This window comes from Myotis brandtii, unplaced genomic scaffold, assembly GCF_000412655.1.
Source record: "Myotis brandtii unplaced genomic scaffold, ASM41265v1 scaffold176, whole genome shotgun sequence".
In the NCBI taxonomy this organism is placed as follows: Eukaryota; Metazoa; Chordata; class Mammalia; order Chiroptera; family Vespertilionidae; genus Myotis; species Myotis brandtii.
In genome coordinates, this window is record NW_005356519.1 from 1,768,087 (window position 1) to 1,786,011 (window position 17,925).

The following is a 17,925-nucleotide window of genomic DNA, read 5'->3' on the forward strand; positions in this document are numbered from 1 at the left end:
ATTTCACTTTATTGGATGCAGTAGAAACTCTAAAAGAAAAATTGTGTTTATCTAAGCATTTTTGTTTGGGTTGTTATTTTTTAAAGTTTTACTTCTAAATAAATATCCTAGCATAGTTTTTATTGGAGCAACATAACCATGTGCATTCAGTTTCTTTCATCGATATTTAACAGTAAAAGGAGTTCTTATTTCAAAAGATATATTAAAAATTGTATTAGGAAAAAATGTTGACATGGAATTGAATTGGACTTAACATACCTCATTGAAAGTTAGATTGGGCAATCTATTGTTTAATGTAGTGACCTATAAAATAGATTTTATTGATAAGGCATCCATAAAGGAGAATATATACCTTTAAATAAATAAAAGTGACTATATACATGATATTGTACATAGGTAGAGATGAAATGAGCCAGACTAATTTTACAGAATTCTCCTTTTGTCTGAAAGTATACTTTTTATTGTAGCCATAAACCTTAATACAGATCTTTTTCTTATTTCCATTATTATTTAATATTAGTGGCAGCCACAGGAGCGCACTACCATGTTTCTGTATTTTTTCAAAATGACATTGGAGCTGTCGTCAAAGTATAGCACAGAGATGGCGTTTAATTTGGTTGGAGCACAACAAGGCTTTGGTACGTGGTCAGGAAACATCAGATGAACCTGGGAAAGAAAAAATGTTTTGTTTCTTTAAGAAATAAGGTAAATATTTTGTCTGCAGCTTTAAAATGGTATGCTTGTCTTATCACTCACCATCAAGCACACCCTCCACTATTCTCTTTGTGTTCAGTAGCTGGGGTGGCTGGCAATAAAGGATGTGTTCTTAAGCATTAACACCTAGAATCAACCCAGTAGTTCTAATTATGTGTTGGGATCTTGAAAAATGTTCAAACAGCTAAGGAAAATACCTTATATGGAGAAACCAGTGAAAATTTTCCTGGGAAAAAGAACATGGCAACTAGTACTTAGTTGCTTTTGGTTAAAACGACTTCTATTTACTTCCTGAGACATACAGAAGTTATAAATGCAAATCAGTAAAGCCACACAATTGGACTGTAGGAAGATTCAGATCTAAGAATTATTTCAAAAGGATAATTAAACAATAAGTCATCAAAATTATGCCAGCTCTTCATTTTCCATTGTAAAGGAAACTTAAATATAACAGCAAAATAAACTCCAGGTATAATCCAATATTTGTTTTAAAGTTTACAGCAATGATTTCAACTCTTCACATAATTTTTTAGCAGATTGGGTAGAGTTTAATATCCTTTTACTTTCTTTCTCCCTTAGACAACCTCTAAAAAGCAGGCTAAGCTAAATCAGAAGTAAAGAGCCTAGATATTTTACGAATTGAATCTCCATCCCCCCAAAAGCCTAAAAAAGGTGGCTGAACATGGAAAGTGAAATGCTTAAATAAAGGGTTTATTCTCATTTTGATCAGACTGGCAGTCTGCCTATGGTCTGAGCCAGGACCTGGTCCCCCTGTTCCCACCCATCTACCCTAGTCCTTCCCTAGAGGGGTTTATGGGAAGTCCCACTGATGAGTCCTGAGGGATCTACAAAAAGCAAATATAGCCTCCTAGAGTTTGGCTGTACAATGTCCTGGCTGAAATGATATAAGAGCCCCGCGTATGGACAGAAACAGCAGAAAAAATGAGGTGATCTGACATGAACTTGAAATTTCCTAAGACCTCACAAAACTAAAAGTTGGATAGTTTCTACAAATTTCAGATGCAGCTTGTGTCCCTCATCAGTTTTATCTTCCGTAACATGCACATACGTGATTGATCACCCTGTTTCAATGGAGCTTGGCAGCCTCACGGAGCATTTGCTTAAAAAAAAAAAAGGATTGTTCTTGAATGGTTTCTCAAACATGTTAGTCACAAACATGCTCTCCTTTAACAACAAACATGCCTGTCTTCTTGTTTCATGTCCTTCACAGAACAAACAGAGAGAGTGCACAATGCCAGGGGGGAAAAAATAAAACTTCCCATGGAGGCTTCAAGTTTTGTGATGACTTATGTCCCACATCCCAGGACAGTTGGTGCAGAGCGGGATCTTGTTCCAAGTGCACATCAGATTTTTTTAAAAAATATATTTTATTGATTTTTTACAGAGAGGAAGGGAGAGAGATAGAGAGTTAGAAACATCGATGAGAGAGAAACATCGATCAGCTGCCTCCTGCACACTCCCCACTGGGGATGTGCCCGCAACCAAGGTACATACCCTTGACCAGAATCGAACCTGGGACCCTTGAGTCCGCAGGCCAACGCTCTATCCACTGAGCCAAAGATTTTTTTTAATGTTTGTTTTTCAACACTGCCTTCTACCCTATTGCCCCAAAAGCTGACAATATGTAAATATCTATAATAATAAAAGCATAATACGCAAATCGACCGAACGACCGAACAGCAGAACGACCACCTGGACGACCTTCTAGACGAAGCCGGGGCTGCGAGGGCGGCCAAGGCAGCAGGGGCTGTGAAGGCCTACTCTTGCACGAATTTCATTCATTGGATCTCTAGTATATTTATAAGGAGAAAAAGGGAAATGAGAGAAAGGGTTGTATTTGACAGTTTTTTCCATTATTAAGCATTGCTTTGCTTGAGGGAAATGTTGATACGTTAGATACGTATCTCAGGAAGCAAAAGTCTACTTTCTGAGTCATTGGAATGAGAGTAAAAAGAGGCAAAGAAGTTTCTGAGAAATTAAGCGGCATTTTTTATAAGCTGGTAGTGGCTGCCCTCTGTGACATTACAGAAAGACAGTGATCATGGCTATCCCTTCAAGGCATGAAACAGCAGCACTGTTCTCTGTATGGTCAGCTCTCAGTCAACGTGAATTCTCATAGACATGGCTAAAAGGCTAGACTTCATAGCATTTATTTTTTTTTTACCAGTGGAAGTTTGAATACAAACATTCATCCTTTGCAGAGCATACCTGCTCCAGACCCCCCAGAAAAGTTGCCCTGTATCATGAACTACTTATTTGTACAGATAGCAAAGATGAAGGCATATCAAACCTTAAAATTCCTCCAGGAATTTTCTCTATACTTTGTATATGGTATGGAAGTAGGCAATCTCATTGGTCAAGACTCAGAAAAAGAAGAAAATGTATAAATGACTACCTTTCAAAATACATATTTGTTTTATCTCTCTGCTTCTCTTACATCACATTTCTTCCCCCAAAATTTTTGCCCATGCCCAAGCTCTAGTTGTCATAGATGTGTCTTTGGTATCTAGCTATTTGGTAGTACATCAGAAGTCAATGAAGACACCAGCATAATGGGCATTCAAGAATTTAATCTATCAATCTATATAGCCCATTCCTTATTCAGAAGGAAGCTAAGATACTCTTTTCTTCAGCTTTCAATTTTCCATTAATTTTGAAGAAAAAAAAAAAGGTAACCTCCTGAAGAGTCAACTCCTCACAAATTCTAATAGTTACTCTTTTTTTCGTCATAAACAAGCCTCATCCACTAAGATAGATTATTTTACTTGTTTTTATTTTTTTGACCAATAGCTAGTGCTCTCTTACTGCCATTCACCAAATAACCCCATTCCCATCAGTAAGTCTGGAGTCTAAAATACTTTTTTCCTTTCTTCTTTCCTAATTACAATTTTCATATTAACCCCACACATTAATTTGGAATAATAATACCACATAATCTATTGTACCTTCTAGGAGCCTGTCACTTAGTCTTCCGGAGTTTGACCCTCTGCCATAATGCAGGTACGCCAGACTCTTAGGAGGTTTCATGAACTCATTTAATACAGTACAACCATTTAAAGACCATGAAATCAACAACTCACTATCTTTTCCACAAAAATAAGCCTAGGCTATTACAGATTAAGTCACTATTTGATTTCCTGAGTCTGGAAGGGGAAAAAATGAAGATTATTTTTCACCTTAAAGGTAAAAAAAGGTATTAAGAAATAGAAATGTATCTTGTACTTATATTCTATATTAAAGAACTTTCATATTGTCACAGTGTGTTATGGAGCACCCTTAAATAGTTAGAGTAAAAGCCCTTAGATGAAATTCACTACAGCTATTATTCAATGTTTTTGCAATGATTACTAATGAATTGTTAGGTTAGAAATAAGTCACTGGGAACCTGTGTGGTTAGTCATGTTGCATAGTGAAGCAATCGCAGAATGAACACATAATGTAATTACGACAACTCTCCTATCTGAATCCCTCCCCAATATGGAATCAGGATTAATCTCTAAACCAGCCTGAATATCCTGACTATACCCATAATTTGTTACTTTGGCTCTAAAAAGTGCCAAACGAGTTTGAGAAGAGAAGATAATGCATTGGTAACTACCAATGGATGCTTTCTGTTAAAATAACTTTATATGAAGTTTTCATCTTAAACCAGTTTCAATCCTACAAAAACAAAGCATACCAGAGTTTGAACTATGGCATGGTTGGTAGCATTCATATGGGCATTGAGTGGAAAAGAACATTCTCCATCACAATAAAATGCAGCATATCCTTCTGGTGCTATTATCCAGTCCTAAAATGCACAAAAAAGGAGAAAAAAGTAATATAAAAATATAATTCTTAAAAATACTCAAATATATATAAATCTGGATAGGTTTGTTTCTCTTCTTGGTCCAACAATTAGTCTAATAGGATAGCCTCCCCCAAGCCCTTGATTTATTTTTAAGTTGACGTTCACAAAAATATATATAAATATTTTCACAAGAAAATGTCCTCTGTAATTTCTCCCAAGAGGTTGCTATGTACAATATTCATAGTATGTATAAATAAATCTATGCATTCATGAATAAAACCATAATCATGAAATAATATTCTAAATATCCTTTAAACAGGAAATGATGAACTCTGGAAAGTTCAAGTGAACCAGACCAAAAAAATAAAAAATAAACCTGAGATAATTCTCATTACTTCTTAATAACTCATTCCTGGTTTTGAAACTTGACAACCTCCAAAAACTTTAATATTTGTTTCTTGTACTGTTTTTATTTTCATTTGTACATTAGCTTTATAGACTCTTTAGAAGAAATGAATTGAAGCAACTTCCAAAAACTGCACATGAAAATTTTTAGGAAGCTAAAAAATTGGCATATGTTATAATTGCTCTATTTTTTTCCCAGAGAGGTAAAAATTGGCCCAAATATAAAATTTGAAAATGTTTATACTTTAATATTAATTCTCAATAAGATAGCTCATATTCTGAGAATCATTGTAATAGGATAATATAATCTAAAAAACTTCAATTTAAATGATTATTACATAGAATTATTAAAAACTGTATTGGTTAAATTCTCCTCCTCGCCCTGTTGATGAAGTTAATTATATGTTTATGAAGCATATGTGAAAGACAGCAATAAGTTTGAAGTGCAGAAAAACAACTTTATCTGAAAAAATTTTTTTAAATGACAGAGACAATAAAGTCAAGAATTCTGTCTGTTTCTTAGACTGATAGTTTGGGACTATTGGGGACAAAGAGAATTGCTTGAGTTAATCTGAAAAAAATAGTATTAAAATCAAAAGTTTGAAATACTTAAAGAATAACACCCCTTTTCACTTTCTAAATATTACAAATATCATTTCTTCAACATAGTTTTTTTATTTTTACTATAAAACCTAATAATTATGTTTTTATGCAGAAAGAATAATGGATAAAATAATGTGAATAATCCATTTACTGAATAGTCTGGTTAAAATAATTGATTACTGTATTGGAAAAATCATTGACAAAGGTTACAAGGAACTCAGGATTTATCATAAAGCAGAAAAGAACACTTGAATTGCTTGATCATTCTTACCTGCCATCCCAGATCCCGGAAACTCACATAGAGCTCATGCTTCTTACAGGCTTGTTTTTGTTCACTTGTATTATAATCTGAAGACAAAAATCAGATTTTAAACAGATGGCAGCTTATTGTGTATACCACTACTATTTCTTTGGTGAGGTCACTAAGAAAAAAAGAGGCTATATTTGAAGTTGTAAAGTATGAGTTTGAATCTTAAACCTAAAGCAACTTGCTAACCATGTGAACTTCAGGTAAATTACTCATTACTTGTTCTGAGTTTCTTCTTCTATAAAATGTAGACAATAGCATTTACCTTTTGGGGTTCTAACAAGATTTGGTTAGACCCTTATGTGATGGTGCACAGCATGATGCCTGCCACTCATTAAGTACCAGTGGCTCAATGAATGTTCATTCATTAATTTGTACATGTTATAGTAGCATATATAATATTTATACAATATTTTTTAACATCTTCCATGAAGCAAACACTGGGAAAGTACGGCTCAATGAATGTTCATTCATTAATTTGTGCATATTATAGTAGCATATATAATATTTATACAATATTTTTAACATCTTCCATGAAGCAAACACTGGGAAAGTACCAATTGGGATCGTACTGAGTTTATTTTATTTTAATAAATATTTTAAACTCAGGATACCCAAAGTTGACCATTTGATCATCCTCCCAAAATCTGTCCCACCTGTAGACCTCTCCATTCTTGACTGATGGCAGTTTTCCAGTTTTATAACATTTCTTAAATAAAAACATAAAAAAAACAATTTGGAGTAAAAAGCAAAACAAAACAAACAAACAAAAAACTCCTTTTTTTTCTCTCCCACATCCAATCTTTCAGGAAATCCTACACATTTTGCCTTCAAATACGACCAAAATACACCCACTCTCACCACCTTCATGACTGTTCCTTGTCCAAGGCACAATCATCTTTCACCTGAATTACTGCAATATCCTCAATAATATTTTCCCTGTCCTGTCTGGCTCCCCTACAACAAAGCAGCCAAGTAGACCTTTTAATAAGTCAATTGAATCATATCACTCCCCAGCAAAATGTCCCAAGATGGTTCTCCATACCCATAAGAATGAAATATCCTCACGTGCCTTATAAGGCCCCATTACTTCTCCGATGCCTTTTCCACTCCTCCTCCTCTCCTTCACTCCAGTATGGCCATGACACCTCCTTGGTGTTTCATGCACAGGTCAACTTTCTGTCACCTTAGGGTCCTCGCTCTCACTATCCCTTCTTCCTAAAATGCTCTTCCCTTGCATATCTATATGCCTAATGACTCTAGTTGCTCAGCTCTTCACTTATGCATCATCTTGTCAATGAGGCCTTCACTGACTTTCTTAAACCAAAACCCTAATATTCCCAGTCTCCCTCCCTCTGCCCTGAATTGTTTCCATTTCACTGATCCCCTTTAGTGTGCTATGCCATTTACTCATTTATTATGTGCATTGGTTCTTATCTATTCCCTCCTGTTAGAATGTCAACTCCTCAAGGGTAAAAAATCTCATTTGGTTCTGTTTGGTTCACTGGTATATCTCAGTGTCAGGAACAGTGCCTGGCATACCGTAGGTACTGAATAATTCTTAGAGGCATTAATGAATGAATTTCTCAGCGTCTTTCAGAAATTATTTGAAGCAAATGAAATACATTATTTCCATTACATATTTTGGAATATAACCTGAAAAACCCATAACTTTTAAAAATTGTTTAAAAGATTTAAGGATAAACAGAGAACCTTGATCTTGTTTCTGGAAAAAATAAAATACCGAAGAAACATAACTTCACAGAAAATCTTTCAATATTGTCTTAAAGTTTGTTCACACCTTGCACCAAATGTATTTTAAAAGTCAACCGATTTTGATTTTTTTTTCCAACACAAAACATGAAAGAGGGGAAAATTTAGGGTAAGGGAGCCAGCAAAAGAATTTATTTTCAAAGAAGACAGCTAAGTTTTTCTCCTAGAAATAAATGCTACATTCACTCTGACAGTCATCTCTGGTAAACCGATGTAGCAGTTTACTATGCACAGCAGTCTGTCATAAGATATCACCTTTCAGTGTAATTATCCTCCATCTCTAAAGAAAATGTAGGCACATCAAAGACCCAAGGAGCCCGTCTTAGTGGGCCCTGTCATCTCCTTTCACAGTTACTTCAACTCCTTATTTATTTAACGTCAGTCTAGAAAACAAGATAATGATTACATTTTAAACCTAGAGACATTTTGCCTTCTAGTTCAGAGTTATTCCTACTGTGCAATTACCTTCATTAAAACAAATTAAATATGTTTATAATGATGGGAGATGGAGGAAAGGGAATTTATTTGAAACCCACCACTCATTCTCTGGGTAAACTTCTCCCTTAATCAGAAGAACACAGAATAGACAAGCCTCCTGTAACTCAACATAAAACAAGATGAAATGGATAAGCTCCCTGTATCATTTTTAGAGAAAAGAAAAAACAATTATAGTATTAGTTTGATTGCATAAACTTCTTGGATCATTTTTAGAGAAAAGAAAAAACAACAATTATAGTATTAGTTTGATTGCATAAACTTCTTGATATTTAGGATTTTTTAAAAAGCCAGCTATGCATTAGACCAGGGGTCAGCAAACATTTTCTTTAAAAAGACAGACAGTCAATATTTTAGGCTATGGGATATCCCTTGCAACACTCAACGTTGCTGTTATAACATGAAAGCACCCATAGATAATATATAAATGAATGGGTAAAACTTGACTAATGGATTCTGAAATTTGAATTTTATATGAATTCTACATGAAACAAAGTATTCTTCTTCTTTGGAATCTTTTGTCAAACATCAAAAAATGTAAAAAACATTCTTAGCAATTGGTCCATACAAAACAGGCAATGGGCTGAATTTGGCTCTTACTTCACCATCTCCTGCATTAGACAATAAGGGAAACATTTATTCTTTTATCCTTGTCTTCATTAAAAACGCTGGATATGAATAACGACACTGTAGCCAATAACACATACAAGTACGTGTAAAAAGCCATAAACTATGTATGTGGTTATTTGAATTCCATGTTTATAAAAAAAATAAAGTAAAACGTAAATGTCAAAATATATCTGTTCCATCTATGCAGCTTTTCATGCAAGCTAAGTGATGTATATAATGTAACATCGCATAAAGGTAACGAGCAATGAAATTTATAACAGAGTCTGGTTCCAAGAGTCTGATTTCATAGAGCGTTAGGACCATATGCTTATTCTGTCAGAAATAAAAATTAATGGATACTGAGTGAAGTAAATGTTGTACCCAAACCAGCAAAGTTTGCAGTTAGGTGTTCTATAAATGGTTGGCTGAATAACTGAGGGAGGAAGGGCAGGGAAGTTAGATTTATATCTTTAAAAAATACTGATTGGCAGCCTTTCAAATATTAAAATAAAATGAACATAATGCTACTGTTGATGAACCTGCCCACAAATGAAAAGTTGTGCCAGAAATTACAAAAATGTTTTGGTGCCACAGCACACACTAGAACAATTTGCTAACATTCCTCAATCACAATGCAGATATCATAAATATAGCATTTCATTGTTTTGTGTCTTTACGGTAATAATATTGGGAAATCAGTGCCAAAATATTTAAAGCATTGTTAAATATTTTATGCCAATTTCTTTGTGGTCAATTTCTGAAAAGGGTAAGAATTCAATGATTTTTCTTAGTTTGATTTTTTTAAATTATTTTTTCTAGAAAAAAGACTTTGCAAAAAAATCAAAATAAAATACATGGTGATTAAAAGTAGTTAAAAAATTTCTGAGGTCTACAGAGAGCTTCATTAGTCTGTCCACTCATTCCTGAAAAAAGCAACAATAAATAAATAAATATAGGCTAGCCTATCTTAATAAATAAATAAATATAGGCTAGCTAGCCTATCTCTGAAGGGTACAAAAGAAAATCAAGTCCAAAAAAATCTAGTTATCAATATGGGTTTCTTTTTCTTTAAATTTGGTATTAGCTTCTTCAAGGGATGAAATATAGATAAATCTAAAACAAACAAACAAAAAAACCACAAAAAAAACAGAAAAAAATCCAAAATAGAGTTTAACATTTAAGCACATCAATTGCTTAAACCAAATATGATAAGATATTGTGTTTCAAAGTAAAAACCAAGATATTAGCATTCCCACACTTAGTTCCCCAAAGGAAAAGGAAGTCAGCATCTACAGCATCAGGATTTTAATTAATTTATAGGAAATGGAAATGACAAATGAATGAGGATACAAGAAGAGGTAAAGAAGAAGAAATGGTAAATTTTTTATTTGGCCTTGGGAATAGAGAAATTCATGACAAACCCAAAACAATACCAATTCCCCCCAAAGATGAGGAATTTGAAAATCCAGTGAACTCCTCACTTGAATGTCTGCACAACTCAGTAGGAATTAGTGTTATTTACTTGTGTAGGGATAACTGTGTTTTTCTCTGTTTGAATGTATGATGCAAACCAGACATCTCAAAACAATAACTATCTAGAGCAGCGGTTCTCAACCTGTGGGTCGCGACCCCTTTGGCGGTTGAACGATCCTTGCACAGGGGTCGCCTAAGACCATCCTGCATATCAGATATTTACATTACGATTCATAACAGTAGCAACATTACAGTTATGAAGTAGCAACGAAAATAATTTTATGGTTGGGTCACAACATGAGGAACTGTATTTAAAGGGCCAGAAGGTTGAGAACCACTGATTCTAGAGTGTTTGCTTCACTGTGCTCAGCAAAGCACCTATGATCCAACCTTCTCACCTTAGAGCTCATTGACTTAAAAACCTGTCCACAAACCTGACTTTCAAACTGCCTTCCAGGCATCTCTAAATGCAAGTTTCCCAGATGCCTCCTACTCTCTATTTTCATTCCTGACTTTACTTCTTTGATGTTTCTTATTTCAATTAACAGGATCACCAGTAACCTAGTGGCCCAAGCCAGAAAATTTCGTAACTTTCTTGATTTTCTCTTTTTCCCTCGTATCCTTCATTAAATCAGCCCACAAAGCCTCACTAAATTGACCAATTTCTAGACTAAGTCACTGCTTGGAAGCCCTTTGCACATTTGGTTACCTCCTACTACAGCATCCTCTTCTGGTAACTTAATCTGGGATAACACTTTATCCCTGCTCTCCTATATCTCTGTCAGTCTTTGGTCTCTTTCATAGAATTGCTTTTTCTCCTGATTCTATACTTGAAGTGTTGATGTTCCCACTGGAGTCTCTCTCCATGATGTTTTTCTCTTCCTTTGTTTCTATGGTACTGTAAAGTCATAGGCTACATCTAACATTTTTGGCTCATATCTACATCTTTTCCTCTGCCTTCCACTTATTCTTTACACTCCCATCTCCAGAGTCCCGTTTGACTCAGTCCCAGTTGGCCTCATTCCACATGTTTTGGTTTCCACTTCCACTCTCTCCAATCTATAATTTTTATTGCATGAGGTGTTGGACTAGGCCCCTAATCATATTTGGGATTTCAGTTTCCTCCCTTGGCATTCTACTCTTCACTCTGGTACCAAATTTAACTTTCAAACATGCATATCTGAGTATGACTCTCCTTTTTTGAATGTCTATATGAAGACACCATAGCTCCTTATCATCACATACCTACTCTCTATGACTTAGATTCATCATCATTTTCTCACTGATATAACACTCCTCTCACACAGGAATACTTGCACACTCAGCCATTTGATACTGGTACTTGGCTCTATAACTGTGCATATCAGTCTGAAAAGGCTTCATCTCTCCCTCCATTTCTGGAAAATGTCTAGTCTCATATAAGTGCCTCATGAAGTCTTCTGGAGTATACTAGGTACTAGCTTAGGTTCTTATAGTGTTAATTAGATTAATCTAATTAAAGATTAACACTATAATAAGCATGTACCATGGTTATCAGTTCTTTATACACATTAATTCATTTAATCCTCACAACACAAGTAACCTCACCCTATGGCAGTGATGGCGAACCTATGACACGTGTGTCAGAGGTGACATGTGAACTCATTTTTTTGGTTGATTTTTCTTTGGTAAATGGCATTTAAATATATAAAATAAATACCAAAAATATAAATCTTTGTTTTACTATGGTTGCAAATATCAAAACATTTCTATATGTGACACGGCACCAGAGTTAAGTTAGGGTTTTTCAAAATGCTGACACGCCGAGCTCAAAAGGTTTGCCATCACTGCCCTATGGGGTAGGTACTGTTAAAATTTTCAATTTACCTATGAAGCAACAGAGGCAAATAGAGGTGACATATATTGTTCAAGATTATACAACTAGTAAGTAGTGGCCCAGGATTAAGTGATATGTAGATGATAGATAAGGGTATAGATAGGTAGGTAGATAGATACAGTGAGCTAGATATTATATGCACCAAAATAATTGTTGTTTTAGGAGGGATTTCCAAAGTTTTTCGTGACTCAGGGTATAGACATAGGCTTTTAGTGTTAATTACTATAGAAATCATGTGGATTAGATGTATTCTTATATGTGCAGTCTTGCAGGATTTTCATTGATTTTGAAAGCCCCAATTTAGAAAGAACCAAATGTCCCTTTTAAGACCGATATGATTAAATAAACTCTCACAAGCACTATTGACTATATGTGGTAGAGGTCACCAAGAATGAGATCACCAATTTTAAAGATGGTGGAGACATATTGTTAAAAAAAATAGATAAAACAAGGATATAGCATTCCTAAAGAGGGAAAATTATGGAGACAATAAAAAGATAGGTGGTTGCTAAGGAGGAGTGGGGGATGAATAAGCAGAGGACAGGGGATTCTTAGGGCAGTGAAAATACTCTATGTGATATTATAACAAAGAATATACATCATTTTACATTTGTCCCAACTTACAGAATGTACAACACCAGGAGACAACCCTAAGGTAAACTAGACTTTGCGTGATTATGGAATGTCAATGTGGGGTCATCTTTGGTTACACATATGCCATTTTGGTGAGTGATATTGATAATGGGGGAGGCTATCCATGAATGGGACAAAGGAGTGTACATGGGAAATCTGTACCTTCCTCCCAATTTTGTTATGAACCTAACTAAAACTGCTCTTAAAAACAGTCTTTAAAAATACACCAAATACATCAATCATGTAGTTAAGAACACATAACAAAAATATATCTCCAAAAGAGACTATCTATGGAAGAAAAGGTTTGGAAGTGCACATACCCTGTTGATATCGGGGTAACCTATCTCAAAAGGATTAATTGATCAAAGGAGAATTCTAGCCTTATATATGACTTGATTATTTTTAAGTAATGAAAGCATATATTAATTATATAAAATATTCTAAACAATTGATTCCAATTAATTGTTCTTTCTGGTTTTGATTAATATGTTTGTCCAAGAGGTATTACTTTACATTGCATCCACTAGGCAAGAGATAGTGCCTGTCAGGGTTGAAAATAAGTGCACAATGCTTTCATTATAATCACTTTTTGAAAGAAAGTGCCCTAAGAAATCACCATGGTGTAGGGCAGGGCCACCAATAACTGGATTTGCCTTCAAAGATCTCTGGCATGGAGCACACAATAAGTAATCTTATCAAGCAGTTCTGCAGTGAACCAGGACTTGCCTTTTGGCATTTTAGTTTTTCCCAAATTCTTAATGCTCTATTCTTATTGACACTGATATAGGACAGCATCTTGCTCTCAGTAGGTTCTTTAACATTTTTTACCAACCCTGTGCCTTTATATCTTAAAGAGTGGCTAGCCTAAAAGCTAGCTATTGCCTCCATTGTCTTCCCCCAACACCCAAGTTCAAACATCCACTGTACTGCCTCATCATGAAACAGGCTACCTCTCCCATAACATGTTTGCTCAATCTTCTTGCCAAAAAACTAAAGAGGGGTAGTTTCTGCAGAAAATCTGGGAGCTGTGGTTCAGTGTATTTTAACTTGAAGAGGGGGGTAGGTTTTCCCATACAGTCAACACATTAACTTAAACACCAAGTATTTTGATGGTTTCTGTTATATGCTAGACATGGTCCTAGGCTCTCCCCTAGGAGTATGCAGGAATAAAGGGGTATTAAGAAATCAGAAGGCAAGAATCATTGAAATAGGAAAGAAGTGGGGGTAAACACAGCAATAACAACCTGAGTTTTAATTCTCCTGCACTAACTGAGACTGTCAACATTTGATGATTTGACTTGAAAAAAAAACGCAATCAGGCAAACATCTACTAAAACACTCCTCCCTCCTTTCTTAGCCATGGAGTCTTTGCACAGTATTTTATTGTAAAAGCCTAGTACTATTACAACATTTATTATTTATATTTGGATAATTTTAAAATTTCACTGGCATTTCAAGTCTCCTAAGTATCAAATTTTGTGTTTATATTAGCATTCCCTTTCCTTAAAGCCCTGTCTTTTAGGTCAAATTCCATAAGACTTTTTTCCTGTCTGCTTGATTAGTACCTATTGAAAGGTTAAGTCTCATAGACACAAACCAGCTACTTTCTTCCTTTTTATTATCAAAATATGAACTTGCTCCAAAACCATCTACCACATATTTCACAGAAATGGTTGCCAATGACAAACTTTTAAAAGAGAAAATATTGGTCTATATTAGAATAATTTTGTGCTCTAAATGGTGTTAGGAAACTGGTGAAAACTTACGTGATTTCTGCCCCATATGTTTTATTCATCTCTCGTTATAGCAGTACATTTGTTACTTGTGGTCAGGAAGAGAAGATAAACAGAGTTCACCAATGGGGAAAAGGACTTTGATGATTTCGCTCTCTAGAACGCCTCTGCCAGAGATGTTATGCGCTCAATAATAAGTACAGGACTTGGGCTTTTCCCTTTGTAGTTTCCTCAAAAAGTATTTACTATTCTATTCAAGTTTTAACAAACCTTTTTCTTAATGCAGTCTGCTACATTAAATTAAAAACATTTCAACCAATTTCAGACCATTCTACATGAAAAGAAAAATATACAACTTTGACAGGCGAATATTTACAAGGAAGGGAAGGTCTTAGAAAGTTGTTTTTCCCCAGCTTTCATATTAACCAATTACAATTTTTGCCAAACTAAATATCTTCTGAAGGTCTTTATAAAAGAGATTGGTAATGAGGCACTACTATCATGTTTTATTTTCAAGTGAAAACGATGGTTAAACTTATTTGTTAGATAATTATTTTAAAACATCTCTCTAGCCCAGGCTGGTGTGGCTCAGTTGGTTGGAGTGTCATCCATACACCAAAAAGTTTCAGATTTGATTCCTGGTCAGGGCACATGCCTAGGTTGTGGGTTTGACCCCTGGTTGGGGTATGGACTGGAAGGCAACCAACCAATGTTTCTCTCTCCCCCCGCCCCCTTCCTTCTTTCTAAAATCAATAAGCATGTCCTTGAGTGAAGATTAAACAAACAAACCAAAAAACCACATCACTCTATACATAGCATGTAATTCAGTATAATGTTTTTTCATAAAGAAATCCTCCCTCTTGCTTCTGTTGTTAAATACACCAAATAGATTTCTTTCTAACAGTATTCTCCTAGAGCCCATACTTTAGGAAGTTTCCAATGAATTCCACTTATTATTTTTGTTGACAGTCCCAGATGCAAAAATAAACAAACAGACAGACAAACAAAAACATGTGTTTTTATATGATTTATCAGTTTTAAGTGATTGGGGGGTGGGGATGAAGAGTTCAGGTATAATGGCAAACACTGTCTGGATGTGTCTTTTCACAAGAGTTAAGCATTCTAAGTTGCTGAAAAGCCATATGCAGGGATTACATCTGTTTTATCTGCCAGCTCATCTATTGTGCCTCGCATGTGGTGACCATTAACATGGAAGAACACATATTTCACAAATGAACCAACATGTTAGACTAAGTTGAGATGTGCTACGGTAACTTTTCCCCTCCAAATAGACTTATTGTTTAGAGATAAAGATAACTTCTTGGCATAAAATAGCCATCATTTTTATCTAAAAAGAGATTATAAAAATCTGCCTGTGGCCTGGACTAAACAAGGCACTTATTGGCATAAATAATATGATGAAATCACTTCAGATTTTGGCAGTTAGAGGCATTTAGATCAAATTTACTTTTATGTCCCTTCTACCAATCAATAGATTAAATTGCAGGCTCATTGGGATCCATTGTGTGCTTATAATATTTCACTGTAAGATTTTTATATATGTGTGTATGTGTGTGTGCGTGTGTATGTGTGTGTGTGTGTGCGCGCGCACACACACACACACACACACACACAACAAGGCAGATTATCAAGATAATAGCCCTCCAAAAAATTAATGGAAATACAAATATCGTAATTATCTTAATTCCTGCTTCTATTGTCAGAAAAAAATTTAAACTGCCTGATTCACATGTATTGTTTTAAGTACTAGAGAAACATTTCTATGTTGAATTTACCTGGCTACCCATCCATATTTGAGAGGTCCTGGGGAGGTCAGCTCAGCAAGCTGTGCAATTCACTTTTGGCTAGACTTTGTTGACGTAGCCATTTCATAATTTTATTACTGCCAGCTTGATTTTAATTTGAACTGAATCTTTCAACATAGCAAGGCCAGCCATACTTATTTTAAAATGAATTACCAAGTGATTCACTGATGAAACATTCTGGGGATGCTAGAAATATTGCTGGGTGATTTAATAAACCAAATAAAGGTATATCCAGAGAGTAAATTTATGGCGGCTACTTGATTTGCAACATGTGACCCCATAACTCTGTGCATTGCTGCTCCGGTGTTACCTTACCTCCGACACTGGCCGTTCTGGAGGAGTCCTGGTGAGAGCTGGATTTACTGCGGTTTTGGTTTTTCCGTTTGTTGGCTGCTCTCACGGATCGCAGGAGTACCTCGCTCGCCTTGAAGAAAGCCACCATGAACGGTTGTTTTGACTGAGGCCCATGTCTGCCCACCAGACCAGCAGATTTGACGTTGATACTGCGTCCTAGAACACAATGCACAATCGCTTGGTTTATGAAAAACAAGATCAAGTTTACCTGATATGAATGAATTCTGAGGGTACTTTGGTGGGGGGGTGAGTTTTAAAACATTATCAGAATCTTTTCTTTTCAGGCCAAATATCTTTATAAACATTGCGAGTTTACCATTACAGACAATTATCCATGCTTGGTTTTGCATTTTGCATCATTCTCCCACCACAGAACACCCTCGGGCTGCCTCCACTAACAGAGCTCTCAGACCTGGAAGTCAGCAATACCGTACGTGGGAAGGTTGACTACCATCGCCTGGAAATGTCCACATTGAGTAACAATTTCAAAAATATGAGCTATGGGCTCTTCTGTATTAAGTTCCCTATAATTTTCCTCTAAGTGATAAAAGCTGAATAGCTGGCTGGATGTTGCTACTTTCCCCAGCTCCTTTCCGAGCCCTTCAAGCATTAATTAGTGCTGATAGCCTCCCCCTTGCCCTCTGGCCTGTGCCCAGCAGACTTTACAAAGCTGGGCTCTACTGAAAGCTCTTCTAAGGTCATTCCAAAAGCCCCGCTGCTGGGGATGGGGACTTGCTTTAAGTGCCAGCTTTTTCTCAACTGGAGGGAAACATGAAGATTTCATAATTCCTCTCCTTCTGAGTTTTGACACAACTGAATGTTTACTGAAAAGATCTCAGAAGACACAAACCAAGCCTGGAGTCTTTCAGAAAGGAGAAAAATGCCCGATGAGCATGAAGGCTGACCTTCATCTCTGACGTTTCTGAGCCACTCGGTATGGCTGTGCATCAGAGAAGAAGGGCCGGTAGAGGAGTGAGTTAAAAGTCAAGGTGTCCCAGGGCCTAGCAGTAGAGGTTAATAAAGTACCTCTCCCATTGGGGTAATAATGATGACACTTATAATTATAATAATGCCAAATGTTTTGGAGCCCTTGCTATGGATATGCTAGTCATTTTACTGTTTTCCTTGTGTTATTTGATTCCACAAATAATCTAGGAGTTACATATTACTATTTCCCTTTTTTACAATTCACTCTTATTATCCTCTCTAGTTTAAAACAATCACTGAAAATATTATATATAACCTAAATATCTAATCATATACTTTAATACTATAATATATATGAAGCAAACCATTGGCTGATATTGGTCCAT

At 35.6% G+C, this 17,925-nt stretch overlaps 1 protein-coding gene across 1 annotated transcript in view; it reads right to left on the reverse strand.

Moving 5' to 3' along the window:
• Positions 1-429: 429 nt before the first annotated feature.
• BMP5 (bone morphogenetic protein 5) overlaps positions 430-17,925 on the reverse strand; it is a 135,712-nt gene continuing 118,216 nt past the window's right edge. Inside the window, exons 4-7 of the mRNA XM_005863302.2 lie at positions 16,574-16,768; positions 5,805-5,881; positions 4,415-4,525; positions 430-666 (exon numbers count right to left, since the gene is read on the reverse strand). Of these exons, the coding sequence (XP_005863364.1) occupies positions 517-666; positions 4,415-4,525; positions 5,805-5,881; positions 16,574-16,768 (533 nt within the window). The 3' untranslated portion in view covers positions 430-516. The remainder of the gene's footprint in view (positions 667-4,414; positions 4,526-5,804; positions 5,882-16,573; positions 16,769-17,925) is intronic.